Consider the following 18,482-nt stretch of genomic DNA (forward strand, 5'->3'; position numbering starts at 1 on the left):
CACTTCTATTATACCCTGCCTGTGGCCTATGATGTCACAAGGGCACCAATCAGTTTAAAGATGGTGACCTCCATATAATCTAATGGCTTTGATTGGTGGTGATTGCCTTCAACCAGATTTAGGTCAGGGCCACACGATGAGAGATTGCAGCTAGCCAACTACAAATTACAGCATCAGATGTGATTTAACCAAATCCCATCCGCACAATATGGACAATGCCCTCAGTGTTAGAACCAATGGCAGGTCACTTTAGAAGGAACTTCTCAAGCCACAGGATCAAACCCATTGCTAAAACCATTCAACATGTGACTGTAGCCTGAATGGGTTAAACATTGATAATACTAGTCATTGGTTTGATAATACTAGTCATGGGTTTTGGGAACCTGTCACCAGGATTTTCACCACTAAACCCACAGTACTATCAAGTAGGGTATCTTCTCAGAAAACACGCCAAAGTGAATCTTCTCAGCTAATCTGCATACAAACGTCTGAGGTGATTTTTTATAGGTAAATGAGCAATTTTTAACATAGGGAAAGCTAAAAATATATGTGTCTAAAGGATAAATGAGCTCTTTGGAGCAAGCCCTGTATATTGGAAAAAGCCCTGTATAATGGAGCACTCCCTTTAAAATGGGCATGTGGCAGTACTACAACTCAGGTCCCATTGATATCAATGGGATATAAGCTGCAGTAGCTGCTCCTGACCACTATACAGGGCATGAAGTTACCTGCTTACAGCAATGTATAATACAGGGGTACGGTACAGTGTATACTACGGGTATCAGAAGTGTCCCCTTACAACTGATTGGAGCCCCCCGCCAATCACAATTTATGGCTTATACTAAAGATAGGCCATAATATCCTAAAACCCAGACAACCCCTTTAAATGGAAGCTTAAACTCTCTCTAATGGTTTCTTAAACAAAATAACCTAGATAAAGAATAAAGAACAATCTCTAGTACAAAGCACTCCCTTGCCTTATATATAAATCATCACCTATAATATCACAGGCACAATGAAAATAATAGTGTTTGTATGTAATGCTTCAGTGAGCTCCAACTGATCTGTCCCCAGGGCTGAAATTAAAAAGACTTCTAATTCTCAAGAGATGACTTTCCAGTAAGAGGTATGAAGACTGCTCAACTTACTGTCCTAAGGAGCTGGAGCTCTCAGCAACACTTTGGGAACCTGCAGAAGAACTGGAAGATGAGGAACTTGAAGTCCTGCCCTGAAAGTGCTGGAAACCTTCATCCTTCGGAAATATAAGTTGTTTTCCCAATATTCTAATATATGTCAGGAAGACAAAAGAAAGGCATTTAGAGTGAAACCTAAACTTTACAGCTACAATTTTACATGAATAAAACATATATCTATGCAAAATCCACAAAGTCTGTGTTTCTAAACAGACATTGAACACATTATATTACGCCCTCCGGTCCTGGCTCTTCCTCGGCTTCATCGTCATCTTCTTCCGGCAGTTCAAATCCGATTGGATCAAATCCGGCGCGTGCGCACTGCCATTGAGAAAAATGGCACCGGAGCGTGCGCAGTAGCTCCAGAGGGAGCGCTACTGCGCACGTGCCGGATTTCAACCAATTGGATTTGAACCGCGCGGAAGAAGATGACTATGAAGCCGGGAAAGAACCAGGACTGGAGGGCGTCGCTGAAAGAAGAGGAAGGCGTGCCAGAAGATCACGTCAGATTGTGAATCACCGCCCAGCGTACACGCTAAGGCAGGGGTCTCAAACTCAACTCAGCATGTGGGCCGCAGAGCAAGATCCTAACCAGTCGGCGGGCCGCACCGAGGCAAATTTAGCTCCACCCACTTTTATGTTGACTCCGCCCATTCATTTTTCATGTGCCCCCACACTGTATAATCCTCCTACAGTCACCCGTAAACTATATGTCCCCCCTTCATCTTTCCCCCAGTTACATATACACCCTTCATCTGCCCCCAGATTCATGTCCCCCCATCTCTGCCTCCAGTTTCATGTCCCTCCATCTCTGCCCCCAGATTCATGCCCCCCCATCTCTTCCACCAGTTTCATGTCCCCCCATCTCTGCCCCCAGATTCATGTCCCCCCATCTCTGCCTCCAGATTCATGTCCCTCCATCTCTGCCCCAGTGTCATGCCGTTCTCCCTCCTCCCTTCGTCTGCCCCCAGTGTCATGAGCCCCTTCATTCCACCTCAATGTTTAAAGAGGACCTTTCACCATTTTGCCCACAGGCAGTTCTATATACTGCCGTAAAGCTGACAGTGCGCTGAGTTCAGTGCACTGTCGGCTTTCCCGATGTGGGCCCAGTGTGAAGAGCTTACGGTCCGGTACCGTAGCTCTTCTATGGTCAGAAGGGCGTTTCTGACAGTCAGAGACGTCCTTCTTCACAGCACAGCCAATCGCGCTGTGCTGTGAGAGTCGGGAGGAACGCCCCCGCCCTCTGCTCGCAGTACTCGTCCATAGACGACCATTATCAGGGAGGGAGGGGGGCGTTCCTCCCGGCTCTCACAGCACAGCGCACTGTCAGCTTTACGGCAGTATATAGAACTGCCTGTGGGCAAAATGGTGAAAGGTCCTCTTTAACACACAAAAAAACACTTATACTCACCATCCAACGCTCCCCCACCGCGCTCTGCAGTTGCACTAATAGACCTGTAGGCGCGATGTGATGATGTGACGTCATCACATCGCACCTATATGTCCACTAGCCGGAACGTAGCGACTAGTGTATTTAACTCGAATCCGGCATCCCTAGGCTTGTGCGGGCCGCACAAAATTGTTCGGGGGGGCCACATGCGGCCCGCGAGTTTGAGACCCCTGCGCTAAGGTATGATTTATATATATGTTTTTATAGTTTTATTTTAAAACGCTGGGGAGTTTAAAATAAGATTAGTGGTGCCTGAATTTCTTTTTTAAAGGCTATTCACGCATATGTGGGGCTCATACAGCATAATTTTGCTGATAGAGTCCCTTTAAATTGGGTAAAATTTAACTATTTTGCTATGTTAATGTTTTTTATGATTTTTTTTATATTTAATCAATTGTTCTCACAGTTTCTTCCCCTTCAGGTACATTAAATAATCATTTAATTATATATTCCCGCCATTTTACCTCAGCTAGTGAGCAGAGTTATCGACATGTCACTCCTTCCAGCTGTTTCTGTGTACCGCTAGCAGCTGATTGGCTGGCCGACTTGTTTAGGCGGGAATTTCAAATATAAATAGCCGGCTGTTAGCGGTCCGTTTGCGATCTTCAAGCAAGAAGCCGCTATCCCATCCTCCCTATTGTTCTGCTATTTCAAATTTCATCACGGTGTTTGTTGTAGGGGTAAGTCTATCAGCTAATGCTGATAGGACTGTTTTTATTATTTAAGGTTCCATTCACACTGAGTAACGCTGGCGTTTTTTGTGCTTATTTTGGCACGTAGCGCAGCGCAAACGCGGCACTACGTGCCAAAATAAGCGCAAAAAACGCCAGCGTTACTCAGTGTTAATGGAGCCTAATGCTGAATTTATTTATTTATGATTAATTTTATTAATTAGTAATTGATTATTTATGGATTGTTAACACTTGGTTTACCTTAATAAGGACCGTGGTCAATATTCACCATTATAAACTTGTGTCTGTGTTTTGATTTATTATATTTATGGTTTTTAGATATGCATTTATATACAGGATTTTTTAGCTCATGGATGTTTGTGGTGCCATGTACTCAAGCTTTAATTGCACATTTGTAAGGCCTTTTCAAGAAAATGGTGCATTGGACCATCTAAGGCTGAGGCCCCACATTGCAGAAACGCAGCTTTTTCTGTTGTAGATTTTGCTGCGTTTTTTTGAGACAAATCCAGGAGTGGATTGAGCAAAAGGGAGAAGCATAAAAACTTCCCATATATTTCCCATTCCCCTTGTAACCATTCTTGGCTTTGGCTCAAAAAAACCGCAGCAAAATCTGCAACAAAAGAAGCTGTGTTTCCACAATGTAGGTACCTTAGCCTAAAAGTATGACGGTGCTCCGCATAATGTCCCCCACTATGCAAGATGATGATTTGATATCCGGTTCCCTGGTGACACGCTACCTTTAAGTTCATTATGCTGATACAATAGTATTATATGTCACATCTTACCTAAGATGAAGAGATCTCTTGGTCCAGTCCTTGCATTCTGCTTGCAAATTCTTATTTTGAGACGTAACGTTGCCTTCAAAAAGCATTTCATCCACATCCCAGAATAACTGATGCACTCTCTGTGTGTTGGCTTTATCAAACTCCTGCCAGATATAGCAGAGAATGGGAACATGACTGAGACATCACCACCAGACACACATCTGAATAGCGTCGTGCGTGGAAGATAAATGGATCACTTTGTTATGCTTCCTCACAATACAATTCCAGAGTAAATTATTGTAAGATCATTTATGCAGCGCCAGTTTGTACATCAATGTATTTAGATTATTGACTATTCATTTTATTTTGTGTATCCATTGTTATAGTGTTTGTTCTATCCCTCTACAGACAGTGACTATCAATTTCAAGGTTAATATGCAACCACTGACCCACTTACCATTATCAGACAGCAAGGGAAATTTACTAAGCAAAGTCCTGGCATTATGTGTGGCAAAATATTGTTGAATATGTTTTGTACCACATTTATCAAGTGTTTCAGATCAAACACTTTTACGACTTGGCTTTGTGGATAGTGGGCAAGGATTACTGTGTGACAAGAAATGGGCCATATTTTGCAGAATTTTCTGGTGTAAACTAAGCCAAGTAATAAGAAATGTAACGTTATACTAATAATGCATGTGACCTATTATTCAGCATCACACATTTACAAATCTGGCGCAGTTTAACACTGTCTATTCTACCTAAAATTTGGATATTATTAGTAAATCTGCCCCAGTGCTTCTTGTAAGTTTGGCCTACATAATGTCATACTACTATATCATGTAAAAGATAATACTATCATATGCACTAGTTCCTACATCTTTTCAACCAACATCCAAAACGCCACCACTACAAAACAGTAGAGTACATTGGATGATATACTAGGATGTTCATCTTCAGGATCTCCAGGTAGATATGGTTCCTTAGGCAATTGCCAAGTTTACCTCTCCCCTAAAACAGGACCTGTTAGAATTTTCAAGATTGGCAGAATAGGACCTGACAATTTTTAAGGATGAAGCCCCAGGTACTTAAAAAGTGAATTGGATTTGGGCCCCGCATTACAGAAAAGAAATCTGCAGCAGAAAAGTAGCATTTTCAAAAAAAATCTCAGCGGGTCAATTATACCTGTGGAAATGCTGGTGTTTTTCATATAGGTATAATAAGGACAGAAATAGAGTAGCGAGTTTCTGCTGCATTTTTTTCCACAATGTTTTTTGTTGTGTATAGCTACGTGGGGTCTTAGCCTAAAGATGGTCCTGACACTGAAGTTGAATTTTTGAGATCTCTAGATACTAAAGCAGCCACTGGTGCAAAAAATGTAAGCAAATGCCAAATGTATCAGGTGGCCTTTTAGATAAATTAGAGCACGGGTCCCCAATCACCATTACGTGGACCAGGACTGGGCCGTTGGAGGTTTTTTGCCAGTCCGCAGGGACGGGGCAGCGGGCTGGCCTCAGTCTTAGCTGGATACTTCGCACTAGGCCACGTTGCTATGATAACGTGTCAACTATTGGGTAGTGTGGCATCCTGTAGATCAGTCTTTCTCAAAGTGGGCGATAACACCCCCTTGTGAGCGCTGGAGGCCTATAGGGGGGGCAGTAAAGGGCACAGAGAAGATTGGGGGGCGTTGAACCGGTTTAGGGGGGCGATGGCTAATTTAAAGGGGTGGTATCATAACAATGATTCTATCTATACTGCTTGTTAATGTGGATTTAAGACTTTTCCTAAATACATTGCTTCAGCAAAACTGCTTTGTTTGTCCACTATCTTACTTTATTCACTTCATTATGGACACTAGCACCTGGCCCCCTGCTCATTGCTGAGGGAGCCACATGACGTAGCTCCCTGCTGTGTGGGGGGAGAGGGGGGGCTGAGTGTACAGAGCCAGCCTGTGTCTGCACCACACATACACATCACATACACATCACCTAGCTCCCTGCTGTGAGATAGAGGGGGGGGGTGTGGAATAAGTGCTGCTTTCTTATATAAAGCAGTCTAAATCCTACTGGGCTAAAGGACCTGGTCTCTCTGTTCACTAGGATAAAGCTTTATTATATAGAGCAGGCTGCTAGTGGGCAGAGGAGCCAGGTCCTTTAGGAAACTCCGTACAAGGTAAATCCAAGTCTACAGGACCTTTTGATGACATCACAGGCCCTTCAGTCATCCCATAGGATCACGCTATGGGATGACTAAGTCTTATTTTCACATAACACACATAATTTAATTATTAACATAATGACTGCGATTGTGATTCTTAAGATGTAGTAAAGTAAAAAAAAATGGGGGGGGGGCACTAGAAAATAATTAATTCTTGAAGTGGGCGGTAGACAAAATAAGTTTGAGAACCTCTGCTGTAGATGCTAAAGACGCCACGCTACCCAATAGTTTACAAGTTACCATAGCAGCGTGGCCTAGTGAGAAGTATCCAGCCTCAGTGTCCAGCGATTCGCCATGTCCACTCAGAGCATCCTGGCAGAGAGAGTTTCCCGTCCACATGGTGGAGCTCGCCTATAACCCCGCTCCCATATGACCAAAGCCCCGTCACTACCCCATTCCACACCGTCCTGCCAGGCTATGGAAAGATAGTCTTGCTTGAAGCCGATCCCTAGTGCAAAAAAGGATGGGGACCACTGAATTAGAGGACTACTAGACTAAAACATCCTATAAAAGTGTGACATTGAGGAGAATCATACATCATCTCTCCAGGAGTAGACCGAGCTCCTCTCTGTGGAGAGTCCAGTAGTATAGCTCTGTATTCCTGACCAGGAATGATTCAAGTCTGTTGGAGTGGTTTGTCCACTGGAAGACAAGGAAGAGACTGATTCACTGTGGAAACATAAAAAAGTGAAAACAACTTAATAACATTGACTTATCATTTCCATCTACGTACTAAGTAACATCCAGCAACTTCCCTAGTGTGAGGGTGCAAACACAAATAAATGTCACAAAATGACAGAGATTCATTATTGACTTAAAGGCCGAGGCCATTGTGTGTATTCTAATCCACACAATGCAGAAAAATAGAAGGAGTTCCCATCCACACATTGCAGAAAAATATGCGCAATGGAAACATTATGATTTCCAAAACCACTGTGGTTTTGGAGATCGAAGCATGTCAATTATGGAAATGCTGGCAGTTTTCCTATAGGCATAACTGAAGTGAAAAGTGCACAGAGGAAACCTCTGCGGACTTTGTGTGAAAAGCGCTGCTTGAAAAACCACAACGCATTTCTGCCGTGGCTTTTTTTTTTTAAATGGCTTGGATTTTTAAAATGCCACTTGCAACAATAATTGTCACAACGAAAGTTACAAGCTGGCATAGATTTCAGGTCAGGCACATGGCCTGACGAAGGAGCAGCCATATTTATAAACAGGAGGGCACCTCCTCATTGAAGAGGCAGCTCTTTTGCCTGCGCAAGGGATATGAAGACAAGCATAGAATATGTCAGTCTTCATAAATATTCCCCACTGAGAAGGTTTGCCAGTTAACCTAAAGCCCGGCATGTGCAGGGATTTATATGAATAAAAAACAAGTTACATTTCTATTGCTACAAAATTATCTGCTCTATGAGGCTAAGTTCACATTTCCATTATTAGGCCTGGTTCACATTTGTGTTGGTATTCTGTTTGGGGAGTCTGCTTGGGACCCCCCCCCCTCGAATAGAATACCGAACCCATTGACAAGTGGTGAGCAATGAAAGCACACAGACCCCATAGACTATAATGGGGTCTGTGTGTTTTCCGTCATGCGGAGAGGAAAGTAGTTCATGAAGTAATTTTCTCTCCGCATATTGTGTGCGAACGCTGTGCAGAAAACACATGGACCCCATTATAGTCTACGGGGTCCATGTGCTTTCATAAGCTTACCACTTGTCAATGCGTTCGGTACTCCGTGCAGGGGGGTTCCCAAGCGGACTCCCCAAACGGAATACGGAATGCAGATGTGAACCAGGCCTTAGTTTGTTGCTTTCATCTGACCAAGACCTCTAGGACTTTTGCTTCTACCTGGAAGGTAAACAATACAGAACACTCATTTATTCCAGCATTTTTAAGTCTGTTGCTCTCATCCCATGATGGGTCTGAACAATGGACTACTTTAATGAAATGTTAGCGTAGCATACTGCTCACAGAGTAGACAGTATGTTCATTGTATTGTGTTACCGAGTTGTCAGAGTCTAAATTCTTTTCTAAAACTAGGGGATGCTTAAAAACAATAAAATAACTAATACCCACGAAATACCCTGCTGCTCCAGCACCACCACTCCAGTGCTCCCTGCTGGTTTCGGATTTCTTTCTTGCAGCTGACAATAAGTAATCTAGCCATATGATCGCTGCGACCATCAATGACCTCAGTAGTAATACCGTTTTGGTAAGATTATTCCAAGTAATATTAATTATAATATTAATTAATATCATTAATATTCAGAAATCACTTCATTACTGATAAGAATACTAGAAAAATAACATGCATACTGTACCAGGTGTAGTTATGGATCGCTTCCTGCACAGGCCGTGTAAAATGCACTGGTAGGGGGTCTCCTCCTTTATCTGACAATCGAGGGTCGGGGTTTCCTCGAGACAATCCCTTTCTAAAAAAGAGAGGAAATGCTAAACGTTAGGTCTGAAACTATGACGTCAACTGTATATTTATTACAATACGTTCTATGGGCACTATGGCATGCGAGGCAATACTGTTTACTCTCTTGAGCATGAATGTTATGTCTGTGCCATGATAGAACCACTTCTAGGTGTGTCAAAGTCAGTCTGACATTATAGTTATCACATGTACAATAAAAAAAAAACACTTCCGTATACGGCTACTTTTTCTCTATTGTTTGGCATGGGAAACACAGTCATTACTGCACATAAACATCAGCGCCCAATACACTGGCTCAATTATTAACATTACAAGCAGCTTATCAAGGTCGTCGTGACTGACTCGGGGAGGAATTATTAACTGCTCAAAGCTGCTGCGTCCTTCACAATCTAACAAAATCATTGTCCAAAGTCTCTGCAGCCTCGGGTAACCTCATAGGTACAGTATACTGGACTGCAAACTGAAAATCTGACACTGGATATGCAGTTTATGGAGCCAGAAATCTGCACAAAAATTAGCCCCATTGTTTTAGTGCAGAATGGCAGGGAATAAATAGTATTTTTTTTCTATACAGAAATCATTCAAAGGCTGCATTCACACAGAGTAACGTTGGCCTTTTTTGTGCTTATTTTGGCACATAGCGCCACGTAACGCCGCATATACGCCATTCAACGCAACCGCAAAATAGCGCAGCGCTATGTGCCAAAATAAGCACAAAAAACGCCAACGTTACTCTGTGTGAATGCAGCCAAAGTCTGTGAATGAGGTTACAGAATCCTCATTCAAATGCATAGGATTAGGATTGTCATTGGATTATATGTGAATTTTGGAGAGAAATCCGCAACAAAATACATTTCCCATTTGACATGTGAACCTCACCTCCCATAGACCCTGCCTACCCTGATGCAATGGTAGGTACACCACTGCCCTGTCAATGTGTAACATCAATGGGGGGTGTCGCTGGCATAGTACTTCTCCCAGCAGGCATGGCTGCCAAATAACCTTCTCTAAATGCTGTTCCTCCATGCTGATGTGCACATACAGTTCCTGATGTTGCTGCTGCGTCAGCCTATAGGGTGGCCATGCAGAGCCTTCCTACTACTTCAAGGGCTAGCACACATGACAGTAAACCATCCACCACCTATCTTACTTAGTCTGCAGGTACCAACATCTGCTTCACTGGACACATTTCACTTCTAGCTTGCTAAAATCCAGCTATTTAGGGTCAGTTCACACTAGCGTTTGGGGACGCTGTCCCCTATTCCACTTAAAATATGTGGAGAGGACTTTTCTCTCTGCCAATTTCGGGCGGAAACCCGATGAACCCCATATAAGCGTAAAGAGTTTCCATCTTTCAGGTCCCAAAGCGTACCTGAAGAACGGAAACCCAAACGCTAATGTTAACCATTTTGTTCCCTGCCTGCTGACACTATTTTCTGACTATATTTTCCTGACGACCTTAACTGTCTGCCTGTTTACTCGCCTTGCATGAACTCTGCCAGTCCTGACCTCACATGTACTCTGACAGCTCTAATGCTCCAGATAAAAACTGCTCTTCCACTGCATTTTTGCCTTACCCAGGCAAAATGAACAGGTAATGTGGGGAGGAAATTACATTTCACTGACCCGCAGACTGCACACGATCTTGTGCATGAAGCCTTGGGCTGAGGTCACACACAGTGACACACTGCTGCGTTTTTTGAGCCAATACCAGCAGCGGCTTCAAAAAGGAATCATATGGGAAGTTCTTCTACTTCTCAAAGCTCCTAAATACACTCCTGGCTTTGGCGCAAAAAATGCAGCAAAATCTATGACAAAAACCCCCCACACTTTTTCCACAACGTGTGACCTTATCCTCACACCTGTCCAAACTTTTTAATGCAAATTAGATTTTTTTTCACAAGACATTTACATAGGAGGATATCCAGGGACATTTACCTATGAGAATTGTTCTATGTGACGGAACATTTTTAATGAACAATAATAATTTCAGATATAATGCAGAGTATTATGATCAGGTGAAAACAAACCATGGTGATAAGAATCTTTACAATGTAAGCACATGTCTATTTCTGTATATTACACTGTGTGGGAGGGCATTGTCATGGCAGAGATCTGGCAGCAGGAGGAATGCCAGGCAATGACTAGGGACTGTAATTTAATATAACAGTATAGAAGGAGCCCTCAGTAGGCACAGGGCACTATGGGCTGTCACTTACCCAATGACCACAAGCTGAGTGTCGGGGCTGAGATTGTGCGGTGGCTGCGGCTGCTGTTGGCGAGATGCCCGCCTGACTCTGCCGGAGGATGAGGAGGAATGGGCAGCTGTGGGCATTGATACGGGCAGGTCCCCAGCCGGGCACAATGGAGGGCAGCGCTCATTTCCTTCTATGAAGTGATGAGAGCGCCGACATATGCACAAGGTGCCACTCCCGGAGTCAGCGCTGCAGCAGGGAAGGGGTTAAGGTGATTGTACCGGCGGATGGTCCTCGGGAGCTCCCCTCCGGTCTGGTGACGTCATCAGGAGGTGCTTATTAGGCAGTTACCTGTAGTGCTCAGTGAGGGTTCTCCACCTGCACTCCAGCCATGCTCACAGATTTGTGCTACAGCCAATATGGATGCTGCATACAGCAGGGCAGTGGTTAATCCCACCCTCAGCCTGTAAATAATAGACCAGGCCGGTGCCCTGGTGTCTAATGTGTATATAGATATCTACTAGAATGTACATCTGCCCCAGATTCTGCCACACAGGGCAAACAATGGATCTCCCTAACCATAGAGAGAAAGCCCTTAAAGGGGCAGTGTATTATAATAGTAGTACATGCATGAAAAAAAAACAGAACACAGGGCTGCTCTAAAACCAGTGCATTCCTATGTCTCTATTTACGTGGCAATCTTCTGACAGAACAAAAAAAAAAATCATTCAAAAACTTGGATTTTGGAAAAACAGGTGCCGCATGGATATAAATCTGTTGTAAAAAAAAAAAAAAAATGGCAATTTTTCACAGCCATTGTGTACCATGGTCACGTGAATAAAGTCTAACTACAGCCGTGCAAGTCAAAGATAAGGCATGGTTTTGGAAATCGCAACATGTCAATTATACCTACGTAAATGCCGGCGATTTCCCTATACTGAAGCAGAAAGTGCGCAGAGGAAAACTGCAGACTTTCTGTTAAAAGTGCTGTGGAAAGAAACGTGATGCGTTTCCACCGCGTGTTTTCCCACAGTCATTTTTTGTGCACCCTGAGCCCTGCTATATGGGCTATTGAAGTCCACTGCTCTTTTTGGGCTAGTTCACACGTAAACTGCCCGCGCGGGTTTTGACACAGAGAGAGACAAAACCCGCCCGCCGCGACCATCGCTGTCGCGGCTTAACCCTCTGCTGTCGGCTCAAATGAATGAGCCGACATAGGAGGGAGCTGCCGGGGGCGGAAGTCGCGCGGCTGAGCCTGCGCGGCTTCCGCCTGAAGAAAGGACATGTCCTTTCTTTTCTCCGCTAGCAGCAGCTCGCCGCTAGCGGAGAACAGAAGCCCGGCGGTCTCCATAGACCACCATTATAAGGGGAGGTTTTGGACGCGAAATCCGCTGTCAAAAACCTCCCCTTATACTCACGTGTGAACTAGCCCTTTGAGTATAACGCTTATTTTGCTTAAAGGGATTCTATCATTAAAATCACATTTTTTCTCGATCACACGTGGGAATAGCCTTAAGAAAGTCTATTCTTCTCCTACCTTTAGATGTCTTCTTTGCAAAGCCGTTCGGTAGAAATCCCAGTTTTCATTGGTATGCAAATGAGTTATTTCGCAGCACTGGGGGCAGTCCCCAGTGCTGCGAGAGAACTCATTTGCATACAGAATAAAACCGGGATTTCTACCGAACGGCGGCGTGGAGAAGACATCTAAAGGTAGGAGAAGAATAGACTTTCTTAAGGCTATTCCCACGTGTGATCGAGAAAAAATGTGATTTTAATGATAGAATCCCTTTAACCTAAACTAGACCTGGTCATACATATTAGAAAGCTGGCAAACAAACATTTATTCAGCCAACGGGTATCTCTCCCTTCCCCCTTACACATGCATCTGCCAGTGGTTAATCTCATTGACAACAATCGGATCAGGCAAGTGAACATTCAACTGCCTAGAACATCTTTTCCAAGGCATTTGCTGAGGGGGCTTCATACACTTAGAGATGAATGTTTGGTCCAGCCAAAATATACTTGCCCACTCATACGTTTCTATGTGTGTGGACATTTTAAGATAATCATACAGGACTTTTCTCTCAGCTGGTTTCAATGTAAAAATGTCGGAAACCCAACAAACAACCAGTGGTTCTTATTATAGTCTAGGGGCTGTATGGGTGTTCGTGGGCAACGCCTGTTTTAGTGGATGGGCCCTCGGTTATTCAGGTCCCCCACTCGATTCAAACGACGGAGAGCCCAGCGCAAGTGTGAACCTATCCTAAATTGTACAATAAAATACCCTCCAAGTAGCAAGATTGCTGTAGAGTCCATTGGCAAGGAGTCAGGACCTACTTTGATTTAAAGAGGACCTTTCACCATCTCCTCCATGTCCTTCTCTTTGTATTACTTAATAGATGCCACTGCAATGATTCCAGCACAGTTGGAACTTTTGCTCTGCCCCCAGTATTCCTGAGCCATAAATGCTGTTAAACAAGATCTGTCACCAAGTACAAAAAGAAAAATGCCATGCATAATGTGATTCTCGCTGTGCCCCTAATTAATTTGGAGTTTTTCTTTTTACAATCCGTCCACCTGTTCAAAAGATATTACCCTTGGAAGGTTATACTTCTGATTCTCCAAGTGGGAGGTAACCATTGTGTATGGTTTTTTTCTTTATGAGAAGATAAAAGGGTACCGCCCACATGGATAATCAGTAGAGATGAGCGAACAGTGAAATATTCGAGATTCGGTATTCGTTTCAAATAGCCCTTCAATATTCGACTATTTGAACGAATATCGAACCCCATTATAGTCTATGGGGAAAAATGCTTTGTTTCAGGGGATCCCACACTTTGACTCAGGAGAGTCACCAAGTCCATTATGACACCCCAGGAAATGATGCCAACACCCTGGAATGCAACTAGGATAGCAGGGGAAGCATGTCTGGGGGCATCTAACACGCCCAAGTCACTGTATTACGCCACTATCTCATCGGGATCCCTGTCAGCTTGCGATATGCGGAAGCTGACTTTTTCCCATAGGAATGCATTGACTAGCGTTGATTGGCCGAATGCCATACAGAGTATAGCATTCGGCCAATCAACGCTGGTTCTGCCGGAGGCTCGTCTGTGAGGAGGCGGAGTCTAAGATCAGTCCACAGCAATCTCCAATGTGGTCCGATCTCAGATGTAGCAGAGCTGGCTGTGAGCTGAGCTCTGCTACACCCAACAATCCCTCCATCTACCCCTCCTGTCACACACACAGCTCTGCACTACACCCAACCATACCTCTATCTACTCCTCCTGTCACACACACAGCTCTGCACTACACTCAACCACCCCTCTATCTACTCCTCCTTTCACACACACAGATCTGCACTACACCCAACCATCCCTCCATCTACTCCTCCTGTCACACACATCTCGAGTGTAGCAGAGTTCAGCGCACACTCAGCTCTGCTACATCATGCCCAAGTACCTGTATTACGCCACTATCTCGTCAGGATCCCTGTCAGCTTGCGATATGTGGGAGCTGACTCTTTCCCATAGGAATGCATTGACCAACGTTGATTGACCGAATGCCATACAGAGTACAGCATTCAGCCAATCAACGCTGGTTGATTGTACATCTATCCCTGTCTCACATTCACATAGTTCACGGTCTCATATTACCCGAATCTGAAATTGACCATTCGTATAAAGTGGAGGTCACCTGATTTAGCCAGCCAATTACTTTTTCAGATTTCTTTTTCAATGCCTCCGTTGTCGTAGTTCCTGTCCCACCTCCCCTGCACAGTTATTGGTGCAAAAAAAACGCCAGGGAAGGTGGATACAAATTTTTAGGGCGTTTGCCTCTTGGTATTCGATTGGAATCGAATACCTCGAACGGCCTGATATTCGATCGAATATCAATTTAATCGAACGCCGTTCGCTCATCTCTAATAATCAGAGTTAGTTTACATATAATCTTCCAGGGGCTTAAATAGCACATCAGGCACTAAAACTATCATATGCCTGTTGCTTGGGAATGGTGTGGAAAACAGAAAAAAATTCAAACAAATGCTAAGAACTTGAATTGGTGGAGGAAGTTCCCCTTTAAAGAGAACCTTTCACTATCTCCTCCAAGCCCAGCTCTTCATATCATTAAATAGTTGTTGCACCAATGATTCCAGAACAATTGGGACTTTTTCTCTATCCCCCACCATTTCTGAGTAATAAGAGTTTTGATCCCTTGTATGCTGTATAAGCTCTGTACTGTTAGGTGGGCAGTTTCAGGCAGGAGGTGTCATGCTGAGCTGTGACAATGTCCTCCTCTGATAGGAGCTTTGAATCACTCCCTTCTATCCTGCTCCTGTCTGATACCGCCCACCTAACAGTACAGAACCTAAGCATCAAAACTAACAGCACTGATTGCTCAGGAACAGTGGGGGCTAGAAAAAAAAATCCCCAAAAAGGTCCTCCTTAAAGTGCTACCTGTGAGCATTGTGGGTGATTGTCCACTACTGCAATCTAATAATATATAAGTAGAATTGTGCCTTTAAATTGTTGTACACGATCTTCTTTTTACACATAAAGGTGGCAATGGGAAGTGATACTTCCTGCTGAAGAAAAAATGAGACTGTGCAGTTTTCTTGAAATGCTGGGTAACCCTCAATGACAGTAGTGAGAATAGAGAATGTGTCTGGAGACATATGTGCAGAAGGAACTAATTGCTGCAACGTCCTGTATCAGCCTCTGGAGGAATGGCACAGATGCTAAGCAAGCAAACATGGATATCCTGAGCCCTTTGTGGTTTCAAAAAAAAAAAAAAAGAAGAGTGAAGGTCATGAAGTGCAGAGAATATTCTAACAGTGATTCTGCTTCCAGATTGATGATTGTAGACTTGTACTGTCAAATATATAGAATACGACTATTTCTCTAGAAACATGAACGTTAAGCCACAGACTTGTCAAGGCATATTCTTAGACCGGGGTCACACACGGTGTGATTGCAGTTAGGTAGATGTTGCAAAATTGCTGGTCATTTATCAATGGTGGAGAGTTTGTCTTGTGTGGACTGAGTATTTATCCTACAAATGAATAAGTATTTTTTATATGTATTTATGTTGTGCTCCTTTGCTCAGCGGTATTATTACCACTGTGCACCAGGGGTATATGCCCAATCTCATGCCACAGAGGTGCTCTGTACTGCTTTTTTCTTATTCAGTCAAGGCATGGACTCCACGAAACCTGTGAAGTTTTCTGGCAATATGTCGCACTAGCTGGTACCCGTGACTTCGTCTGCGGTGATTGTAGAAGTGGGTATATACAGGCGCGGGTAAGGATTTCGTACTGTGTATAAGGGATGGGATATGAAATGTAGCTTTGTATCTTGTTTTTGCTGTAATTCTGAGAATACGTGAGACTGAGGTATTTCAGGTTAATATACTTGGATATACGACATTGTATGATTTGTTATTTTCCGCCAGTATATGTAAGTTTTGGGCACAGGATACTCTTGAGCAAGCAACATAAAGTCTGGCCCTGTGCATGACAGTTTAGTAACTCCATGTGCCTCTTATTAATAGCAATTAACCCCATAATGTCCCTCACTTTAACCCCTGTGTAAGAGTTACTGATATGTGAGAGACTTGGAGGTAATAATTAAGTATCTTCATTATTGAGGTCTTTTATTAGTAGCGCCATATGTCTCACATAGTAGTAACCTTTATATGAGGCACACAGGGGTTAATATGAGGGACATGATGGGGTTTATTCCTATCAATGTGAGGCACACAGGGGTTAATATGAGGGACATGATGGGGTTTATTCCTATTAATGTGAGGCACACAGGGGTTAATATGAGGGACATGATGGGGTTTATTCCTATCAATGTGAGGCACACAGGGGTTAATATGAGTGACATGATGGGGGTTATTCCTATTAATGTGAGGCACACAGGGGTTAATATGAGGGACATGATGGGGTTTATTCCTATCAATGTGAGGCACACAGGGGTTAATATGAGTGACATGATGGGGGTTATTCCTATGAATATGAGGCACACAGGGGTTAATATGAGGGACATGATGGGGTTTATTCCTATCAATGTGAGGCACACAGGAGTTAATATGAGGGACATGATGGGGTTTATTCCTATCAATGTGAGGCACACAGGGGTTAATATGAGGGACATGATGGGGTTTATTCCTATTAATGTGAGGCACACAGGGGTTAATATGAGGGACATGATGGGGTTTATTCCTATCAATGTGAGGCACACAGGGGTTAATATGAGTGACATGATGGGGGTTATTCCTATGAATATGAGGCACACAGGGGTTAATATGAGGGACATGATGGGGTTTATTCCTATCAATGTGAGGCACACAGGGGTTAATATGAGGGACATGATGGGGGTAATTCCAATTAATGTGAGGCACACAGGGGTTAATATGAGGGACATGATGGGGTTTATTCCTATCAATGTGAGGCACACAGGGGTTAATATGAGGGACATGATGGGGGTTATTCCTATGAATATGAGGCACACAGGGGTTAATATGAGGGACATGATGGGGTTTATTCCTATCAATGTGAGGCACACAGGGGTTAATATGAGGGACATGATGGGGGTTATTCCTATGAATATGAGGCACACAGGGGTTAATATGAGGGACATGATGGGGTTTATTCCTATCAATGTGAGGCACACAGGGGTTAATATGAGGGACATGATGGGGTTTATTCCTATTAATGTGAGGCACACAGGGGTTAATATGAGGGACATGATGGGGTTTATTCCTATCAATGTGAGGCGCACGGGTTAATATGAGGGACATGATGGGGGTTATTCCTATTAATGTGAGGCACATGGAGTTACTAACACTAAACTAATAACCCCAAATGCCTGACATTAATGAGAACAGTAATCCTATGTACCTGTGTGTTTTTCAGTTTCACTTTGCTAACAGCTCCTTTCCTCCTCGGGGAATGTTTGCAGGATGCAGACCACTATAGCAGGTAGAGACCTGCGATTAAGCTCCACCCCCTGGGTTTCCTGCACTCCTCTCAAAGGGGAGTGTCCTTATGCCTCAGCTCTAGAACAGCACTGAAGACTCCGACTTCATTTAACTCTTGCAGGTCCTGTGCTGCTGGCGTGCCAGTGAAATATGGCAGGAGTGCCACTCTTGGCACGTGTGCCAGGGGTTGCTGACCTCTGCTGTAGAGGGTAATATGAATTTTGTGGCTTGCTATGGATCAAAGTGTGTGAGATTGCAGAGATAATGATGTGAGTTTGGGTTTTGTGGGGGTCCTGGGAAAAACGTATGTGTGCTATTGTGACGAAAAGTAGCCTATTGCGCAATCGAGTGTAGTGACTATGTTTGTGGAAAATTTCAGCCAAATCGGTGGAGCGGGTTTTGCGTGATTGAGGAACAAACATCTAAACACACAAACCCACAAACATCCAAACTTACAAACTTTCACCTTTATAATATTAATAGGATAGTAGATGGGTTAACATTCTTGCTCAAATGTATCTTTAACCTTGGGCTCTGCAGACCCTGT

General features: G+C 43.7%; 1 protein-coding gene across 2 annotated transcripts in view; it reads right to left on the reverse strand.

The window, feature by feature from the left end:
* FAM149A (family with sequence similarity 149 member A) overlaps positions 1-18,482 on the reverse strand; it is a 57,287-nt gene that overhangs the window by 20,496 nt on the left and 18,309 nt on the right. Inside the window, exons 1-5 of one of the 2 annotated variants that reach the window (XM_075259016.1) lie at positions 10,976-11,307; positions 8,638-8,748; positions 6,853-6,985; positions 4,121-4,263; positions 1,149-1,283 (exon numbers count right to left, since the gene is read on the reverse strand). In XM_075259016.1, coding sequence (XP_075115117.1) covers positions 1,149-1,283; positions 4,121-4,263; positions 6,853-6,985; positions 8,638-8,748; positions 10,976-11,091 — 638 coding nt within the window. In that variant the 5' untranslated portion in view covers positions 11,092-11,307. Of the gene's footprint in view, positions 1-1,148; positions 1,284-4,120; positions 4,264-6,852; positions 6,986-8,637; positions 8,749-10,975; positions 11,308-18,482 lie in introns of those variants that run through there. The other variant, XM_075259008.1, reaches the window with a different exon arrangement.

Source organism: Leptodactylus fuscus, chromosome 1 (assembly GCF_031893055.1).
Source record: "Leptodactylus fuscus isolate aLepFus1 chromosome 1, aLepFus1.hap2, whole genome shotgun sequence".
NCBI lineage: Eukaryota > Metazoa > Chordata > Amphibia > Anura > Leptodactylidae > Leptodactylus > Leptodactylus fuscus.